Source organism: Thamnophis elegans, chromosome 3 (assembly GCF_009769535.1).
Source record: "Thamnophis elegans isolate rThaEle1 chromosome 3, rThaEle1.pri, whole genome shotgun sequence".
In the NCBI taxonomy this organism is placed as follows: domain Eukaryota; kingdom Metazoa; phylum Chordata; class Lepidosauria; order Squamata; family Colubridae; genus Thamnophis; species Thamnophis elegans.
In genome coordinates, this window is record NC_045543.1 from 49,303,805 (window position 1) to 49,325,684 (window position 21,880).

The 21,880-nt window shown below is 42.4% G+C and overlaps 1 protein-coding gene across 2 annotated transcripts in view; it reads left to right on the top strand.

The window, feature by feature from the left end:
* The first annotated feature begins 439 nt into the window (after nucleotides 1-439).
* GAK (cyclin G associated kinase) overlaps nucleotides 440-21,880 on the top strand; it is a 98,743-nt gene continuing 77,302 nt past the window's right edge. For both annotated transcript variants that reach the window (XM_032213190.1, XM_032213191.1), the window contains exon 1: nucleotides 440-749. In XM_032213190.1, the coding sequence (XP_032069081.1) occupies nucleotides 608-749 (142 nt within the window). In that variant the 5' untranslated portion in view covers nucleotides 440-607. The remainder of the gene's footprint in view (nucleotides 750-21,880) is intronic.

Here is a 21,880-nt window from a genome sequence, read left to right on the forward strand (position 1 = left end):
AATATAATAACATAACAATCCGCTTTACTATCTATCTATCTATCTATCTATCTATCTATCTATCTATCTATCTATCTATCAATCATCTAATCATTTCTACATCTCCGTATATGTATATGCATAGTATAAGCAGGCTTAAAGTAAAGTTGAATTTCTTGCTTCCGAGTCCAAATGCAAATGCCCGTGCTAAAGAGCGAAGAGCAAAGCGGGGCGATTTCCTGCTCCCCTTACAATCTTTTCACCGTCAGGAAGGACCAAAGTTCAAAACCGAGGTGGCCCTTCGACTAAAAGCGAAGCGAGTTCCAAGGCAACTTTCGAGGAGGTGCCCGTCGTGCCGTTAGTACAGCGATAGTCGTCTTTACTTACCTCTTTGCGAAGGGCTGGCGGGGGGCGGGGCGACAAGAAATATGGGCGGGGCTCCAGCTTCCTGCTCTGACGAACAACGTTGGCGGAAGTGGGTTCGGTGCGGACTGGAGGAGAGGGCGAGTACGGCGGGCTGAGCGAGGGTGTAATTGGCGGCGGCAGGCGAAACCGGCCAGCTTCGGCCAGCGCTCTCCCACTCCCCGCCCGGCGCTGGACTTGCCGCCGAGTCCCTGCTTGAGCCGCCATGTCGCTGTTGCAGTCGGCGTTGGAGTTCTTGGCCGGGCCCGGCTCTTTAGGAGCCGCCAGCCGGGATCAAAACGATTTCGTGGGGCAGGTGGTGGAGATGGGCGACATGAAGCTGCGGATCAAGAAGGTCATCGCCGAAGGTACGTGGGGCAGAAGCGGGCGAAGGGAGCTCCGGCTGGGGTGCCCCCCCCCCAGATCGCGGGGAAGGGCGGGAACCGGTGTGGTCAGGCGGCTCTCGCCTTCCTCCTTCCCTCTCCAACCTCTTTCTCTCTTTTTTTCCTCCCTTTCCCTTCCCTTTTTCCTCCTCCTGCCTTTTCCATTTCAGTTTCAGGAAACAGACCACATAAAGCATCCATCCTTAGGAACCAGGATGCTATTAGTCCCCAAAATAAGAATGTCAGTATTTTTTTAAACCCCGTTTAACATTTTTATTATTTTTTAAAGAATGGGGTTTATATACCAAATTAACCCCTCTGGCGTTGTATAGGAGCGGGAAAGAAAATTGACCTTGGTGTCTCTGTGTGTGTGTGTGTATGTTTGTGAATTCTTACATTTGCCAAGAGACATTAGGAAGAAAAGGAAGGCGGAAGAAGGGTCTTTAAGGGTGTAACAAGGCCAGCAGCAGCAAGTGTGACATTTATGGGAGGGAGCCTTCCTGGCAGAGATACCAATGTGTTAAGAAATATTCCTTAACAAGCTGTGATTAAAGGGGAAGGAGCAGGAGTAAATAAAATAATAGCTGTTATCAGATAATGATGTGGTCTTAAGGTATTGTGATTTGGCAGATATGAGTGACCTTTTTTTCCATTTTGGGATTTTTCACATTTCATTGTCAGTAAGATGTTACTGCTTTTTCCATAGCTGTCTGAACAGTTATCCGTTGCATTGGATCCTTTTAAGATCAGTTCAAGGTCTAAAATTTAGCAAAGGCAATTTTGCTATATCTCACAATGCTGCCTGGACATATTCACAGTAATGTTTCTGGGAAGATATTTCTTCCTGTGAAATTAGCACAATAATCAATCCGGAAGTGGGGGTTATAGCAGATGGAGGATTTACAAGATGCTAGAGTTTCAGCATGCAAGAGTTTCATCTATATATATTTACATCTATATGGCTATTTAACGGGATATTCAGAACCATTTCAAACATATATTCCTGGTGAACTGGGCATGGTATTGTGTAACTGCATGTTGCGGTTCCTAACCATAGGTATGTGTGTTGCATGGGTAATACTGACAAATGAGCAGTTATGTATTTTCCCAAACTTTGATGGCAGTGAATGTCACATTTGTACTTGTATTTTGTCCCCAGTTGAAATCATGTCATCGCAAAGTACTGTACTATACACCTTTGTTGTTTCTAGATTTGTTGGGAATAACTATGAATCTGCCTGGTAAAGATTTTATGACATAGTTCATCTAGTGATCTAGTCCCTTGCCTCTTAGCACCCCCCTGCTGCCCCCTTGCCTCTTAGCGCCCACCGAAGTCATCTCACCGCCCCCTTTGGGAACCACTGGTCTATAGGATAAGATTCCAAGGCGTAACCTGTGCTGTTAGTGTTACTGTTCATTTGAGGCTAGATTTACTAGATTTGTGAAGCTTTTCCTGTGAAAGTATATTGTTTCATGTGACGAAAATCCTTAAGCAGAAAGTTAATGGAGTTTGATGAAGTTAACTATTAAAGATATTAAAACAGAAGGTACCTTGGTGACTCATATGTCCAAACCAAGAGTTCTGATTTCTTCCTTCCATCCCTCATTGGACATGCTGTTCCACTCCAGAAAAATTACCCCATTCAACCTGCTAAGCAAGTTTCAGATGGACACTTTAATATAGTTTGGGGGATATCAGCCAGAAATATTCAAATATATTGAATATACATACAATATTTATGCTATACTGCAGGGCTTAATTAATAAAGGTAGATTCTGAAAGTCCCATGTGGATAAAATATACAGTTCCTGCCCAGGGTTAAAGTGAAAGAGAATAAAGTTGAATGGTGTACATTTTCTGTTCTTACACTAGATATTTATTTTGGTGAGGTCTTGAACTTTCAAGCTTTTCTCCAGAATAATTTGTTTAACCACCCTGCTGTTAAAACTAAAATGTTTCCTTTTTAATTGTCATTGTATACATTTTTAGGGCACTAGAAAATGCATAGTCACTGGAGAGGTTGTGGAGATGAAGCTTAGTAAACTGGGGTGCTGTTGCACTTGCATGATTTTCCCATTCCAAAAATAAGACAGAGCAAATTATTTTAGGATCCAACTCTTAGAGCTGAATGCACCCTTCTAGATTTTATCTGAAATATGGCAAAATGTTGGCCGATAGCTTTGTTCTGTTGTGCTTTGTCCAGCATCAACTAACCCATAAGGTGATTTATTTGTTTCTTCCTTAGCATATTGTGTGTATCAGGTTACTCTGATTTGTTAAACATGGTTTGTGGCTTTGTATATTAGGCAGTTTCAGATATTTATCTGAATTCAATCAATTATGGTTAATTAAACCACATATGATCTACTCTTAGCCAGGACATTTTCATGTCTTGAATGATAATATTTTAAAATGAGATGAATGTTAACATATAACAGATCTGGTTACATATATTTGTGTAATGCTCAAAGCACTACAAAGAAGTCTCTATTAATAGGCTCAATTTTTTATTCCTTCATAGAAAAAGTATTTTGATTTATTTTCTTTTTAAGAGTTATTGGTAAAGTGTTCATCGGGATACTATTGTAATTTACTTTTAAATGCTCTCCCATGTAGGAGTTTCATTTTAAATAATTGTTACTGAATTTTACAGATACAAAGATTAATAAACTAAGGAAAAATATACAAACTAACTAGTTTCCTACAAATTAAGAAGGAAAAATAAAAAAAAAAGTGCAGAGGAAAAAATAAAAAGGAAGAAAAAAGAAAAGTATATAAGGAACCGATTTCCCTCTTCATCAAGAGAAGTACAATTTCAATAACTTATCACCTATTCTGATATTACAACAGAAGATCTTTTCATCTCATACCTCATCTCTTATCTAAAGACAAATGTTTAAAGCCTCATTAGTGCTAATCAGCAAAAATTCATTAAGAGCTGCAAAAAATAATGTGTGTGTATGTGTGTGTTTGCATTTTAACCTTAAAAATCAACTTTGTGTTCCTTTCCTTATTTCAAAATATAACATTTTTTCTTCTTTCCATATCTTATCTTCTATATAAAGCAATCTTTAAAATCTTATCATTGAGTCCTAGTCTAGAAATCCATTAAAAACTACCAGAAACATCATATTTATTTTAACCTTGCTTTAATTTAAAGCTAAGTCAGCTTTATATTCCTTCCCTTTGTTTTTAAAAATGTTCTTTAATCCTTTTAAATAGTATATCAAAAGTGTATTTCTTTTCACTTTTTTCTTTGCCTTTTTCCCAGGAATACCTTCATAAATTAACATACCTGCTTTGAAAGACCAAGATAAGAATGTTGTCCAAGTAATTCTTCTGTTTTATTATTTGTGTGTCCATTTTTGTTATGAAGACATCAACTGGTTTCATTTGTATATCCAGTGTAACATATTTTTCCATATCATTCTTGTAGTTTGTCATTTTTAAATCCACATCCACCACTCATTTATCCTCTTCTATCACATCTTTTAGACCTTTTTTATAGTGGCATGCAATCTTAAGAGTAACCTCTGATTTCATTGCCCCCAAATACCCTTAAATTTTCCCCAAATGTAAATATTTTGCTCCGTTCTATACTAGTGGTTCTCTTCTCTTTTAATTATAATCTTTCATTCTTTTTTGTTCCTTCTAATCCTATGCTTTTCTCTAGTCCAGAATATTTTCCCATGGGAATATTTCTTACACTTACTGTATTTTTCAGACTATAAGACCCTCCGGACTATAAGACACACCTAGCTTTTGGGGAAGAAAGCAAGAAAAAAAAATCTGCCTCTGCCTCCCAGCAATTTGCCTCCTTGCAGCAAACAGTAAACAGCCTGGTCAGCTTCAGCACAGCTAGATTTAGCACAAGCAGCTGATTGGCAGTTGGATCGGCCTTCTGGAATACCACCGATCAGCTGTTCCAGGCTGTGGGGATCGCCACTGCCCATCAGTGCCATTGCCGCTGCGACCTATCGCCGCCTCTGCACGCCCCATTTATGGCTTCTGCGTGCCCCATTTTTGGTCTCTGTGCATCCCATTTTTGGCCTGTTCCAAGCGACTGGTATAGGCGATACCCGCCATCTGGAACAGGCCAAAAACAGGATGTGCGGAGGCCGAAAATAGGGCACACAGAGGCCAAACACAGGGTGCATGGAGGCTGAAAACGGGGCGTACAAAGGTGGCAACAGAGATGGGCGGCGCTGGTGCTGATGGGCGGCGGATCCGTGCAACCTGGAACAGCTGATTGGTGGTATTCTGGGAAGCTAATCCAACCGCCAATCAGCTGCTCGTGCTAAATCAGGCTGTGCTGAAGCTGACCATGCTTTTTGCTGTTTCCTGCAAGGAGAAAAATTGCTGAGAGGCAGAGGCTGAAGGGTGGGGGCTGGTGGGTGGGCGGGGCTTCGGCAACATTTGCTCTATTAAGATGCACAGACATTTCCACCCACTTTTTTGTGGAGAGGGGGAGTGCATTTTACAGTCTGAAAAATACCGTAGTTTTTAAATCTTTACATATTTTAATAGAATTTTTTAAAAGGAAGTTTGTAATTAATTCAAAATCTAATTTCAAATCCATCCCACCTCTTAGTCCATTTATAACATTACATGACCTGTGTTCTAATCACCCTTTTGCTTTTTACTCTATAATCAGAATTTTTTAAAGTCCTTAAACTTTCATTAAAATTATTTTGTTAAGGATTCATTCACCTGATGTAATGAAACTTCATCTTTTTGACAATTCTTGCTATCCAAAAATCTGTTAAGCACTTTCCAGAAGTGATCAAGAAAAAGCATATGTAAACCAGAGGTGGGTTCCTACCAGTTCGCACCTATTCGGTAGAACCAGTTCATCAAATCTACCGAACCGGTTAGAAGAAGTTCCACCAGTGGACCTGGAAAGCAGGCCACACCTATAGAAGAGGTTCCAAAAATTTTGAAACCCACCACTGATGCAAACCCAGTTATTTTTGTGAAGGTACCAAACTGCGGCTTCAGCAAAAAATGGCTTTTGATCAGTTTCCAGAGCTCTAAAACTAACCAGAGAGAGACTACTATCTTACAGTCTCCTTGCGGGGACTCCTGTATGGAGTGCATGTGGAGAATCCCAGATCCTCTCCTTTTTCCAGGATGGAATTCCAAGGAGCTGATCTACTTGCCAGCTCCTTGTCCTTGCCACCGTGATTAGTTCTGCTCTCAGCAGAGCCATCTTCAGTCACCATTGCTTCGTCAGAAGTCCTATGTAGGAATTTAATGCTTCAAATATTCCAGGACAGAGGAAAGATTAATCCTTCTTTGATGGGTTTAAAAAAATAAGGAAGCTTTTTATTTGAAGTAGTTTATATATAATATTGAATAGTGATGCTTAATCATGCTTCATGATTGATTGATTGATTGATTTTCTCCATGATGATCTGTCCCTAATCCTGTCTTTCAGGTCTTTCAACAAGTTTAATGTTTAATGAATAAAAAACAATTGGCTGGGGTGTACACTAAGGCCTTTGCCCATTGTTTACAAATCACAATGCATATGGATGCACAACATACTAAAACAAAATTAAACCACATTAACATGATGTATGAATAAGATAAAGATTGTTCCTATAGGAGCTACTATATGGCACTGTAATATTCATTTACCTTGTTGGTTACAGTTCAACATGTGGATTGATTGATTGATTAGCAATGGTTTATGGGTTTTGTGTAAAAATTAAATGCAAATGATAAATTTGAAGCAGAAAATATAATAAGATGTGGTTGAATAATGTAACCTGCTATAGTCTTGTTGTAGAGACTATTAGCTTAGTGGTATTATCAAACCACTTGAAAAATGCTTTTTTGTCTGTACAGAAACATAAGCCACACATTATACAAATATGTTTTACCTTTGACTTTTGTAACATGAAAGTTTTACTCCTCAATTTGAGTTTTAGTATTGTGAATTGGACTTTAGTTTAGAGCAGTGGTTCCCAAACTTGGCAACTTTAAGACTTGTGGACTTCAACTCCCAGAATTCTCCAGCCAGCAGAGCAGAGCTGGCTGGAGAATTCTGGAAGTTGAAGTTCACAAGTCTTAAAGTTGCCAAGTTTGGGAACCACTGGTTTAGAGGACTGTACATTTAATTTTATATGTTTTAAAATACATAGAGGTACACCAGAAGTGTAACATTTTTTTCCCTACAACTTTTGGATACTGATGATCATTGGGTTTTGCTTGACTTGGAAATTTGAGGTATATAATATACTAAGAAAACTATTATTAGTCAAAAGTTACTTTTTATAGCACTGCAAAATATGAACCAGCCCATTATGTAAAACTATAATGAGTTTATTTTGTGTGAAATTATGTGTTACATTTTGTTAACCATAGTTATAGCTTAACTGTGTTATGAACACAATGAATGCAGATACACTAGCTCTTACACTTTTATTAATAGCAACTATGGGGTTTTTGCATTTTCTTTCCAGCAACTTCTCATCATATGAAATTTCCTCTGTTTTCCCTAAGGTTAATGTCATCACGACAAAAAAGTGAATTAGTTGTAGATATGATTTGCAAATCAGCCTCTAACCCTAATTCTTGCAAGTAATGGATAACCCTGTTAAGGCCAATAGATGTATAACTTAGATGAGTGATAGAGAAATATTGTGGTTTGCATTACAGCTGTAGTAGGCATAATGATATTCTTTGACTTACTACTTTTCTGAACGTTATTTAAAAAGAAACCATAATTTATACATTGGAAAACTATAATTGAGAGTCTAGTATAAATTAAGATAGATAGAAATGCCACCCTTACGATTTATAAAATTCTTCCAAAGTGCTAAATTGCAAGGGATGGAGATAGGAAACCTACAGTATTACCTCTTTTTACCAGTAATTGATAACTAGAAATTTTCACAATTTTAAGAGAGAAAGGTAGCAAATTCATTGATGTTTATGTGTTTTACACCCACCCACCCACACACACACACACACACACCTACCTCCTAAGGTTTTAAGGATGATTTCTATGTTAATGTACAGAGGCTCAACCTACAGAGGATGTGACACTAATTGTTAAAATGTGTCAAGAGTACCAATTAATACCTAATGATAAGGTATTTTAGTTTTATGATGATGACTTGGAGTGCTTCAAGAACTACATGGAAGAAGAGATAAAATAATAACACAGCATGTAAACATGGAACTGTCTTATATAACTGAGTCTGGCATTTGGACTCTGACTGTAAGCAGAGACTATTCTGGGTTGTTGTCAAGAAGTTCAAAGATATACATTGTCAAGTAATTGGCTGTCACTTAAAGAATTCACAACTTCATGAGAAGTACACATCTCTAGGGTATAGATGTCTTTTTTCAAAAGAGTTGGAAAAGCCTTCAGATTCTATCTGTGATTGAAATCTGTAATAAATATATACCGTATCCATCTTCTAGAAAGAATAGCCAAAATGCAACTGAATTGATATTTTCAACACTCCCCCACCAACATTTTTTTTTTACTTTTAAACTAGCATATTGTTGTTTTTGACCTAACAAAGGAGAAAACATAGTGCTAAATGCTTTCCAAACAAATAGAATCTTTCTCTGGCTGGGGTTCAGCTTTAGGTTGTTTATGTCACCCAATGTCTTGCATCCTTCAATAATTAGGGGAGGAACTTCCATGAATCTCTAGCCTAGTCTGGGGTATTATACACATGGAGTATCATATGCATGTTAATTGTCAAAAGGTAAAACAGAAAAGTTTCCCCTTTAAGTCTGCCCACGTCTGAGTCTAGAGCATGGTGCTCATCTCTTGTTTCTTGGCCAAGGGAGCCAGTGTTGTCCGAAGATATGTACCTTATCCCTAATCCACGTGGAACAATTCCCTGTGCATTTCATAAAGGTATTCAATAACAGTAGAGTGATAACTGAGCATTGTGTAGTACCCCACAGAAAGTGACTGACATCTTGACCATTCCTGCTCCCATATGATTGATTAGAGCAGGGATGTCAAACTCACATCATCATGGTGGTGTCATGTGATGTATCAGGACTCCCCCCTTTGCTAAACGGAGCGGGCGTGGCCAGCACATGACACATCTGGCCCGTAGGCTGGGAGTTTGACAACCCTAGATTGGAGCTGCCACCTCAGAAAGAAGCAGAACCATCTACTTCCAACTCTCATGGGAAGTTCAGAAGAGCACCACAATTGATGGTACTAAATGCTACCGCAGGAAGGCCATGGCACCTTCATCCAGGACTTGATGAAGAGACCAATGCTGTTTCCATCCCATAACCAAATCTAAAGTCTGACTGAAAAAGATCCAGATAAATCACTTTATACAAGATAACTCAATTTATCTAGGACAGTGATGGCGAACCTTTTTTGGCTTGCGTGCCAAAAGCAGGGGCAGCACAGGGGGTGGGGTTTCATATGCAGACGTGCCACACATGCGTGTGCTTCCCCTCTCTGTATGCATGCACACATGACCCGCACTCCCCCCTGCTTTGGGCACACTTTTTTCGCTTTCCTCAGGCTCCAGAGCCTGGGGGGGGGGCGAAAACAGGCCTCCCCCTCGGAAGCCCTCCAGAGGCTTCAGGAACTTTCCTGAAGACTCCGGAGCGCGAAAAACCAGCCCTACGGACAAACCAGAAGTTTGAGAACAGACTTCCAGTTTGCTCTTAGGGCCATTTTTCTCCCTCTAGAGCCTTCAGGAGGCTTCCCTGAAGACTCCGGAGGGTGAAAAACAGACCTACAGCCAAACCAGAAGTCACTTCTTGTTTGCTTGTAGGGCCATTTTTTGCCTTCCGGAGCCTCCAGGGAAGCCTTTTGAAGGCTGCTGAAGGCTCCGGAGGCCGAAAAACGGCCCTACAAGCAAACTGGAAGTCCCTTCCTGAATTTCCGGTTTGCCTGTAGGGCTGGTTTTACATGCTTCGGAGGCTTCAGGGAAGCCTCCAGAGGGCAAAAAACACCCTCAAAAGAAGGCTGAAGTCAGCTGGCCAGCCTGCACATTTGCGCTGGAGCTGACAGACCAACGCCTCACGTACCCTAACAAATGGCTCTGCATGCCACCTGTGGCACGCGTGCGATAGGTTTGCCATCACGGATCTGGGATATCCTGCCTCTGGAGCTCTCATTTTTTCTAAAAAGAGAAGATTAGAGACTAGATGCGTTATCTAAAATTGCCAGATTGAGAGAGAGTTTATTCAAGAGCAGGCGTATCACTGCATCCTTCAAAGAGGTTGATACTAGTACTGGGGCAATCCCTAGATTACTTTGCAAATTGTTATTCCAGCCTCGTCATTTGCGTTTGTCCATATGGCTTTGAAATCTAAGTAATTTTATCTGCAAAAGTCCAACAAGTAGGTCACAGTGGGTTTTATAAAAGTTGTCCTGTCCAGTGCTCTCCAGTAGGAAAGGTAGATAATATTCTACCTGAAGATGAGTTCATGCCCCTGTTTAGTGAAACTCCTTGTCTTCCTCTATTGGTGCTACAGGCATCCCTTCAGGCTTTTCATCTTGTGGAATCAACAAGCAAGGAGAGACAACTCCCAAGCAATTGCATTCAACACTCTTGTTTGTGAATTCCAGAAGTCTCTGAGATGCATGATAGAACGCTTGCAATGTAACTCGAAAATCCCTAGATCCTATTGAAAACAGTTAGATCCATAAGGTGGCTGGGACAACTAGCCTGCTGAGTCCCCTTCCCCTTCCTCCCTTTTCTAGAGATCACAGGTGCCAGTCATTTGCATGACAGTGAGCTAACCATAACAAAGAATAGTGTGGATTTGTTCATTGCATAGGCTAGGCCTACGGAGGGTGTGGATTCCTGAGCCTTTCTCAGAATCCCAGTACCGTTCCCCCAGGAAAAAATTACCACTAGGCCTGTGACAAGGTCTAGGAATTCAGGAAGGGCTACTGTTAGTTGGCAGGATGGGTGATATACCAGCTTTATCATCAAACGCTGACATTCACAGCCAATCATCTTTGGAACACAGCCCAGGCTTATAGCCAAAGCCCTTCAGGAACATTATGCCCCACCTCCAGCTTTGAAGTCACAGCCGCTGAAGCAACTGAAACCCAAATTGGACAGAGCAACATCTCAACTCCTGTTCAACCAGTTCTCTCAATCATGCATGCAAGGTTCACTGGTTCATTCCCAATGAGGTCACGAAAAATAATGCGGTCTTATTACTTAGTGGTTTGTTATTCACCAGCAGCCAGCACTGAAGCTAAGAGTGCTAGCAGTCTGGGTTCAAAGTCCAGAATAGAGGCATTTGACACTGGCACCATTTTGCTGGTTGCTGTTCTGTCTTAACAACCAGGCCAGAGTCTTTTTATCTTGCTTTCCTCTGCCATTTAGTTGTTTGCATCTCACTTTCATCCTCCTTCATAGAATTCCTGAACTTTTTTCTAAAGTAACTTCTAGCCAACTTGCCAATGAGCAGTAGCCTTATTCCTCCTCAACCCAGTAATGCCAGCCTTCAGTGAAGCAACCATCTGATCAATAGCTACTCCAGCCAGCCCATCCTTCTCCCTAATGGTACATATTCACCACTACATTTAAACACCTCTACCAGGCATGAGCTGATGCCTTCCTAGCCTTAAACGCCCTTTGTGGGTTATCCTGCTCGCTGTTTAGACATTAGACAATGCTAATTGAATACAGGTAGTCCTTATCTTACAACACTTCCTTTAGTGGCCTTTCAAAGTCACAACGCCACTGAAAGAAATGACATGACTATTTTTCACAATTATGACAGTTGCAACATCCCGATGGTCACGTGGTTTACGTTTGGATGCTTGACAACTGGTTCATATTTATGACAATTGCAATTGCAGGGATAAAGGGATCATTTTGTTGCGACCTTCCGACAAGCAAAGTTGATGGGGAAGCCCAATTCCCTTAACAATCGTGTCACTAATTTAACAACTGCAGTGATTTACTTAACAAACGTGGCAAGAAAAGTCGTAAAATGGGGCATAACTCATTAACAAATTTCTCACTTAGGAACATACATCCTGGGCTCAATTGCGGTCATAAGTCGAGGACTGCCCATAATCCCCATCTGATTCCAGATGAATCCTTGAGCATGGCCACTGTGGTTGGGGCGGTCCTCATCACATGCTGTTGCAGTGAGTTTCCTATATTAACAATGCTGCTTATAACACAGCATTTGCTGCTGCCAAACATCATGTTTTATTAAATTGGTTAACCCAAATTCCACTGCATGGGAGGTGTGCAATCATTGAGGAAAAGAATTACAACCAAAGAACACTACATGAGCCCATAGAACTGGGGTGATCTATATTCTGTGTCTTTTCTGTCTTAATGAGAAATGTTTTATATTTTGGGGCACACATTGTTCTTTCTAAGCGTCTTGCAATATATAACTGCCATTCTTTCTCACTGCGATAGTCCCAAGCAATCTTTCTGTGCATTTGCCCTTATCATGGCTTTCTAGAGAGTTGACTTTTGAAAAGTATTACCTTGAAATAGCAGAAATATACCTATGTCTCGGAATTTGCTTTGTTCTGTTAGATAAAGAATCTGAACAAGAATAAGAAATGCTACTGTAGCTGCCTTACTTAAGATTCCAAGTATCTCCATGTTCTGGAGCTTAAGCTTCTTGGCCTACTGCAAAATATTGAAATTTGAATGCCTTTTTAATTATCATGAAGAATGCAGTGTTTCTAGAAGCAATCCAATTGTAAATACCTTATTGCTGCAAAATAAAACTTCATTTAGTTACTGGGGAGCAAACGGTGTATATTACCTGTTCACAGTATCTTAAGAGAGCAGCTTTCCTATAGTTCTATTAGGCTACAAATAGACATTGTATTAACAGCATGCTATCATTAGCCATACTTGCAGTCTGGCACATCTGAGTAGCACTAGGCCAGGAAAGGCTGCGTAAAAAAATACAAGTCACTTGATTGGAAGAAAAGGTTGAGAAAAGAGATGAGTCAGATTGGGGCGGGATGTGGGAAGATCATACTTGTTTTGTGATTTGGATTTCATCTTTTAAAAAAATATTCTGAAGGAGACACATATCAATCCTCAGCAGAGGATAGGAATCCTTCAATCTTATATTTGCTTGTTCCCTAGGTCTTGTTGCCTTCTATTGCAATGATATGACTGCTGATTTTCTGCATTGATTTTGTTCCCTGTATGCAGAAACTACCATGAGAAGCACTTTTGATTCCTGTGATATCCCTTATAATTTTTTTCCAGAGTCTTTAATTAGTTTACGAACAGTCTCTAAAATTTTAGATGCTAGTATAAATTTTATGGGAAACTATAATCTTTCTCTCCATCCTGTTCTCATCTGCATTTATGATGGATTTAAAAAAATGAGGCCTTTGATAATTCTAAAGGTGTAAATTTGTTATGGTAAGTTTAGAGTATGTATGTATGACCTTATCACAAGTTCAAGGCCAATAACTCTTTAATGCGGCTAAACTTTTCTGTATTGTGAGTCCTAAAACTTATTTGTAGGCCACATGGAATTGTTGCTTATTATATAGTTGCTTATAGAACTGTAGATGTTTAGGTAAAATAAACCACCTATTTACTGCAATACAGCTAGTCCTCAACGTAGAGCCACAATTGAGCCAAAAGTTCTGTTGCTAAGTGAGAAATTTGCTAAGTGAGTTTTGCCCCATTCTACAACTTTTCTTGCCACATTTGATAAGTGAATCACTGCAATTATTAAATTAGTAACACGGTTGTTAAATGAATCTAGTTTCCCCATTGACCTTGCTTGTCAGAAGTTTGCAAAAGGTGATTACATGACCTCAGGGCATTGCAACCATCATAAATGCGAGACAATTGTCAGCACCTGAATGTAAATTACGTGACCATGAGGATGCTGCATAATTTTGAAAAATGGTCATAAGTCACTTTTTTAGTCCTATTGTAACTTTGAATGGTTACTAAGTGAACTGTTGTAAGTTGAGGACTACCTGTACAGCATACCATCACAGTCAATCATATGAACACTAGAGAGTTCCAAGTTCTCTGCTGCAAATAAATGTGATAGGGTTATCCATTTGCATGCTGTGCTTAAAAAAAACTCCGCATTGTTTACTACACAAAGAATCACAATTCAGGATCATATTTTTAAGGAGCTTAAACTAGTCATTTACTAGTTTTTTGCTTCTACAACATGGGTGTCGAACTCGGGTCATCACATGATGTTTTGCAATTTTTTCCCCATTTGCGGAGCTGGGATGGGTGTGGCTTGGACATAATGCATCTGGTCCGTGGGCAGCCAGTTTGACACCCATTTTCTACAGTATTAACATGGCAAGTAATGAGGTATATTTTTTCCAAACGTCATTCAATTTCAATAGGATGGGATGGTATAGGATGGATAGGATACTTGATTGGTCAAGTGTCAACCCTGAAGCCATTTTGGGAGCTTCAGGGCTGCCACAGCAAGGCGGGGAGAGAGAGATAGCTGGGGGATGTGTAGCCAAAATAGCATTCTTTCCCATGGGAGCCAAGGATGCTCTACCAGGTGTTGGAGGGGTGTGGACAAAAGTCAACCAGAGTTGGGATTGCAACTTGATTGGACCATGTGATGGACATGTGACCTGGGGAAGGTGCAAGAACTTTGGGTTTTGATTTGGGTAGGGAAAACCCTGGGTCCTTCAGAGTATGGCTTTCACCAGCTGTGCCAATATCACATTCCAAATAAAATTATGCTTTGAGGAAACTCTAGGCCTCAGAGTTGTGATTGCTTTGAGTTTGTTACTTGGAACCCGGACACTAAGTGTGATTAGATACACAAAATTTGTTTCTTTTTTTAACAATATAGTCTTAAACATGACAATTATGAAGCTTACTACGGCCTTTTGAATGGGCTGATTGAAAGTCTTAAAGCTATTGTGTGGCATGGAATGTAGTGTTTCTGAATATAAAATAACTTTCTGTATCACTTGGCACAGATTTATAAAAATGGGAAGGGCACTTTCATGTAGTTAATACTTCCTTTTAATGGTATGTAGCATTCACAATTTTCTGGTGTCGCATCCTCTGTGTCAACATACTTACTCTCAGAATGAGTATGTTTGACGTTATAGTTAGAAGGAATATGGTAATTTCTCAGATGCAAAGCAAATACTCCTGGTGGGTATTATTCCTTCAGAAATAATGTTATAGCTAACATTTGAATTGTCTGAATTTTAACTGGGCCCCAGAGAATGCTGCTGAAAGAAAGAAAGTGCCCTACTCTCATTAAGTTATTCACTTATTATATAGTATGGTACCCAGAAATATGTACAGAATATGAACTAATCTATATCTAATATGATGAATGCAAGGACAATGAGTAAGGCTGTGTTCTCTTGTTCTGTTGCATCCGTTCAAGTTTTTCTTTGCTGTTGAAAAAAAAAAGTTGCTAATCTGAAACTGGCAGCTTGCTTTAGCAAACACAGGTCTTTGAGGGAGCAGGTGGTAGGATAAATTCAGGCATTGCCTTGAATGCATGCACTCTCTTTAGAAATGGCGGAACAGTTGATCAGGTAACTTGCAAGCAAATGGCTTGCTCTGTTTTTAGTATATTTATTGAAACTTTTAAGCAAGAGGAAATCTAATAGAAACTAATATGAAGTAAGGGGAAAAAACGAAAAAGCAAAGAGAAAGGGCGTTGGTACTTACCTGATACGCCTCTTCTCATAGTGGGGGGAGGAGTATCCAGAATGGGTTGACCTTGTCCTCTCATGATTGGATGAGTCAGATAAGCTCTTTGGGCAACGCCCCCTGGCCACCAGGTATTCCCCATATTTGACGAAGAGCTCTATCCGACTCGTTGCACCATTCACTCCAGACTCTTAATTCAGTTCTTAGCTTTTATCGTCTTCAACATCAATATTTATATAACCTCATAAACAATGAACATAACACTTAGTCGTACAAACATAGTCAGGGAGGGACTGGATACTCCTCCGCCCCACTATGAGAAGAGGCGTATCAGGTAAGTACCAACGCCCTTTCTCCATAGTGAGGGGGGAGGAGTATCCAGAATGGGACGTACCAAAGCCTGCATGTCCCTAGGGAGGGAGACCCCTGAGGCCCCATGTCCCCCACTCATGCCAGATGAGGCATGGGCCCAGCCCTGTGAACCGCCTGCAATACCCTGCGGCCAAAGAGGCTTCTGCCGAGGCAAAAGAATCCAGTTTATAGTTCCTAGCAAAGGGAGAGGGGAAAGCCCACATGGCTGCCCTGCAGATTTCGGCCAGGGATGTTGCTGCGCTCCGTGTGGAGTGAGCTGTGATATGACTGGTGTCTGTAAGCCCTGCAATTGGTATGCAGTATGCAGTGGCAATGCAGGTTCACAACCACCTGCCTATTGTGGTGGAAGTTACCTTGTTACTCAGGGACCCTGGTTGGAAGGAGACAAATAGACCTTCGGATCTCCTGTTTGGCCTGGTTCTCCTGAGGTAAATCCTCAGAGCCCTCCTTACACCCAGAGTGTGCCACTTCTTCTCCAACGGGTGAGAAGAGTCTGGACAGAAGCTGGGCAAATCAGTTCCTGGGCTCGATGGAAGCAGCCCCCCCCCCTTGGGGATGAAGGATGAATCCAGTCGTAACCCCACCCTGTCTTGATGGAAGACGCAGAGATCCTCCCTGGTGGACAGAGCTTGCAGTTCGGATATCCGCCTGGCGGAGGTGATGGCCACCAGAAAGGCCACCTTAAGAGTCAGGAACTTAAGGGAAACTGTTCGTAAAGGCTCAAATGGAGCACCTGTTAGAGCGTCCCCTACCCTGTGTAAGTCCCAGGAAGGGTACCTGAATACCGTGGATGGTTTGGGGTTGGAAGCCCCCTTGAGGAATTGCCTGACCACAGGATGGTGAGTCAAGCTCTGGTTCCTGCCACGCAGGAGAACTGACGAGATGGCTGAAACCTGTCTCCTAATCGTGTTTGGAGCTAACCCTCTGTCCAGGCCTGCCTGGAGGAAGTCCAGAATCTGTGGCACTGAGGCCTGGATAGGATTGTACCCCAGGGAGTTACACTATGAGGCAAAAGCCCGCCACATGGAGCCATAGATACGCTCTGTGGAGGGTGTGCGGGCAGTCTGGATAGTCTGCATCACCCTGGGGGGGGGAGAGGTCTTTCCCCAGGATGCTCCACTCAAGAGCTAAGCGGTCAGCTGGAGCCATAGAGGGTCTAGGTGCTCCAGCGACCCCTGGTTAAGGGATATCCCCTCCTGGGGGATTCTCCAGGGCCTCTCCCCTGAAAGCGACTGGAGATCTGCAAACCACGGCCTCCGGGGCCAGTGAGGCGCCAACAGAACCCTTTCCGCCCCCTCCTGAAGGATTTTCCATATGACCCTGGGGGTCATGGGTAAGGGCGGAAAGGCATACCGACGACCCCTGGGCCAGGGGCTTCGCAGAGCGTCCACCCCTTCTGCCCCCCATGTCTGGTACCTGGAGAAGAACCTCGGGAGCTGAGTGTTGAGGGGCGTGGTGAATAAGTCAACCTCCGGCCGTACGAAGCACTCCGCCAGCTCCTTGAAGATTGCTGGCTGCAGCTTCCGTTCCAAGTTGTCCACCTCGGTCCGGCTGAGACAGTCGGCTCTGATGTTCTCCACCCCTGCTATATGTTCTGCCCTCAGCGAATGCTGTTTAAGATCATAGGCTATCTGAGGTGCTTTTGCGATTTCTCATAGTTGGACATCCCATTCTGAGTTTGTGGTGGGTTCTGGCATGGGGACTGGCCTGTCTGACCCTTTTTCCCCGGCCATAAGGGTGCTATGATTCTATGACTAGGATTAGCTCAGAGATATTCTGAATGTAAACACAGACGGAGTTCAATGGTCAGCCACCAGAGTGCGTGTAAAGATGAAGTGAGGGAAGCTAAGGCTCACAATAAAGAAAGGCCTGCCGCAAAGGTAAAATAATAATAATAATAATAATAATAATAACAACAACAACAACAACAACAACAATAATCATCATCATCATAATAAAATAAAATACAAAAGGGGGCATCTTCCCCCATGTTAAAAACAAGAAAGATTAAGGAAATGATTGGTCCCTTGCTGGGAGAAAGTGGCCAGAAGGTGACAAGCAGCAGGGGTAAAGCAGAACTATTTAACTCATGTTTTGTATCTGTCTTTAACAAAGGGATAAAACAGTCCAACCTATCAAGAACAGCACCCCAAAAATCAGATTAGAAACCCAAGATGAGATAGGGAAGAAAATGGTAAGTGAGCACCTGTCTACCCTAGCCAAGGTCCAATTCCCAGGACCGGATGGATTACACCCCAGGGATCTGAAGGAACTGGCTGACGAGATCTCCAAACAACTGAACCATATCTTTCAGAGATCCTGGAGTACTGGAGAACTACCATAGGATTGCTGATATGGTTCCCCTCTTCAGAAAGGGAGAAAACAGATCAAGAGCCCAAAGCCAACATGGGTTTGTCAAAAACAGATCATGCCAGACTAGTCATATTGCCTTCTTAGATACAGTGACAACACTAGTGGACCATAGGAATGCCATCGATATAGTTAACTTGGACTTCAGCAAGTCCTGATAAGGTAGACCATAACATACTACTAGATAAAGTAGAAGAATGTGGGTTGGACATTGTCAACACCAGATGGCTTTGTAACTGGTTGACCAACCGCACACACCTGTACTCCTCGATGGAACTGCCTCTTCATGGAGGGAAGTATGCAGTGGAGTACCCCAAGGCTCTGTTTTGGGTCCAATACTCTTCAACATCTTCATCAGTGATTTGGATGAGGGTGTTAGGTATGTAAGCTAACAGTTGGGTTAACACTATATATGTCATGATAGTGCTGTTTTTTTAAGTACTGCTGTTATCTCAAGCGGTCATAAGGAGGAGCCAGAATGACTGTCAGCTCTCCGTTTGTTAAATGCTGATCCGTGTGGGGACTCATCAGATTTGCAGATGACCCCAAGCTGGCAGGAATAGCCAACACTCCAGAATACAGGCTAAAGATATAGAAGGATCTTGATACACTTGAACATTGGGCACTGTCTAAGAAAATGAGATTCAATGAAATAAGGTTCTACCTTTAGGCAACGAAAACGAAATGCACAGGTACAGAATACTTGCTCCACAGTAGTAACTGTGAAGGGGATCTTGGAGTCCTAGTGGACAACCCTTTAAATATGAGCCAGCAGTGTGCAGCAGCTGCCAGAAAGACCAACAGTTTTAGGCTGCATAAACAAAGGAATAGAATCAAGCTCACGTGAAGTGTTAATACCACTTTATAAGGCCTTGGTAAAGCCACACTTGGAATTCTGCATTCAGTTTGGTCACTATGATGTAGAAAGGATGGAGACTCTAGGAAGAGTGCAGAGAAGAACAACACAGGGGATCAGGGGACTGGAGGCTAAAGCCTATGAAGAACAGTTGCAGGAACTGGGTAGGTCTAGTTTACTGAAAGGAAGGACTAGGGGAGACGTGATAGCAGTGTTCCAATATCTCAGGGGTTGCCACAGAGAAGAGGCAACCTAACTATCCTCCAAGGCACTTGAGTGCAGAACAAGAAGCAATGGGTGGAAACTAATCAAGGAGAGAACCAACTTAGAACTGAAGAGAAATTTCCTGACAGAACAATTAATCAGTGGAACAACTTGCCTCCAGACGTTGTGAATGTCCCAACACTGGGAGTCTTTAAACTGTTGGATAGCCATTTGTCTGAAATGGTATAGGATTTCCTGCCTAGGCAGGGGGTTGGGCTAGAAGACCTCCAAGGTCCCTTCCCACTCTGCTATTGTATTGCATAGTATTGTATTGCATTGTATTTTGCTCTTTGCCTAGTCGCCCCAACCCTTGGAAGGCCTTCAGGCGTAATCTCTAACCTGATTGGAGGTTCTTCTGTCCCTCCATTGAGAGCTGCAGCCTTTAGCAGTGAGGGCTGATTTCTGCTTGTGTTTTCCCAGCTGCCATCTTGGGCCACATGGAGCCTCTCCTCCCCCTTCTTCCCAAATGGCTCTGCGGGGCAAATACCATAGCCCTGCCCTGAAGAATTAGTAACAAAAAACACAGCTTGTGCTACTAAGAGCTGCTGGCTTGTGCAGTTAAGTGTGGCCTCCTGCTGAGAACCTTCTCGCCCCCCCCTTCTTTCTCCCATTTAAAGGGGAGTGTTCTTAAAGGAGAAGCCTCTGGAATTCTCCTGCGACTCAGAAAGGGGCAGAATAGGGTTTGCATAAATCCTGAAAGCAAGGTTGTTGGAACCCAGATGACAAAGTCATTGCTGCCTGAAGAGAAAACTAGTGATCTTTCCTCAGTTTCCAGGGGCGTGGGGAGGGGCTCTTCCTGCTGCTGGCCTTGTGGCAGCTGCCTCTGCCTTTCCTACTTGGAAGTAGGCTGGGGGGAGGGGGGAATTGATCCACCGCCTGCCTCTTTAACCCCCCTTGATGGAGATATGCCTCCTTTTGGCCTTTGCCTGCCTCCCCCGCCCTTGGCTAATGCCTCTGCGATGGTCTCTAACCTTTTTAAGGGCTCCTCAGAGCCTCTGGTGGTGGTTGTTGCTGCAGGGCTGAGAGCTGGGCTCCTGCCGGCCTCCTCTGAGCTGCTGGGGGGCGCCATCTTGGACCACGTGGTTTCAAGATGGCCCCCGGCTCCAAATTCAAAAGCTCCTCTTTGCTGGAGCACATGGAAATGGCTTGTGCCTTTGCAGGCTGCCATGTAGCTGCCGCTGCCGCTGGAGGCTCTCTCTCTCGCCTCCCCCTGCCTCCCACAGCTCTTTCTGAGCCTCTCCGGCTCTCACCTTGTTCACTGGTGATCGCTGCCAGCGCAGGCTCTCCAGAGCGTTTTAACAACCCGCGGTTCATGGCTCAACCCCTGAGGGGAGCAGAGGAGCACTCCTGCTCCTGAGAAGCCTCTGCGGCAAGGGCTTGCCTGCAAGAGGCTTGTGCCCTGTCCTCCTGCTTGCCCGGCAAAGGTCATCACTGAGTGACTCCGTCTCACTCAGTGGCCAGGGCAGCGTGCCGCCCCAGGGGGGCTTGTGGCAGTCCAGTCCTTGCAGGAGGAGGCTGTGCGCGATGTAGGGAGGCAGGATTCGCCGGGTCCAAGCTTATTTTCCTTAATCCTTTGTAAATTACTGGAGGTCTAGAGTGGTGCAACCTTTCCAGTGAGTGGATGAGTCAAATATGGGGAATACCTGGTGGCCAGGGGTCGTTGCTTATCTGACTCATCCAATCATGAGAGGACAAGTTGAACCCATTCTGGATATTCCTCCCTCCTCACTATGGAGAAAGCAAAAAGTGCATGAAAAAATGTTGGGTGGGGAAGAAAAAAAGATCTAAAGAAATGGCTTCCAATGTTCTTCGTAGCAGTTATAAGTACAAATATCTTTTAACCTATCTCTAAAGTTACATCATATTATTCTTTCTATAGTCTATCTTGTCTAATCAGAGCCATAAATCACGTTCATTTCTTCCTTTTTTTAATACAAAAAGTCTGTAAGAGGCTTCCAGTCACCTCTAAATTTAGATAATGTCTTTTCGCTAATCAAAGATGTGAGTATATCTATTTCAGCAAAATCTGTCAACTTCATCAATCATTCCTTCATAGTGGATAGTGTCGTATCTTTCCATCTATGGAAAGTGTATGTAGCAATCACTTCATAGTAATCACATGTTGAAATAACCTTCCATTTTTTAAATATATTTGTTTTACTATCTATTTATCTATTAATCCTAAAAGAAAGTTCTGGCTTCAGTTGAATAATGATCTTTAAAATCTTCTGTATCAAAGTATGTATTTTATCCAAAAATATTTGGGAGCACGGTGGCTCATGTGGTTAGGACGCTGAGTTGATAAGCAACAAACTCATGTTCGAGACCAAAGTGGTACCATGGGTGGAGTGAGTTCCGGTCCTTTGCTCTAACTCCTGCAGGGGACATGAAATGATCTCCCAGCCGAGCAACAGTACTATCACCAGCTAATCCTTTCAACCCTGAAGCACCTTGATGCTTCCAACATGAGTGTGATGCAATTCTGTGAAATTATTTAGCTATTTTACATGGCCACTAGCTATTTTACATGGCCACCAAGTATGATAAAATGCCCCTTTGTATTGTTCACATTTCCAACATACATTTGAAGTGCTTTTGTACATTATAGATGTTTTCTCTGGCATTA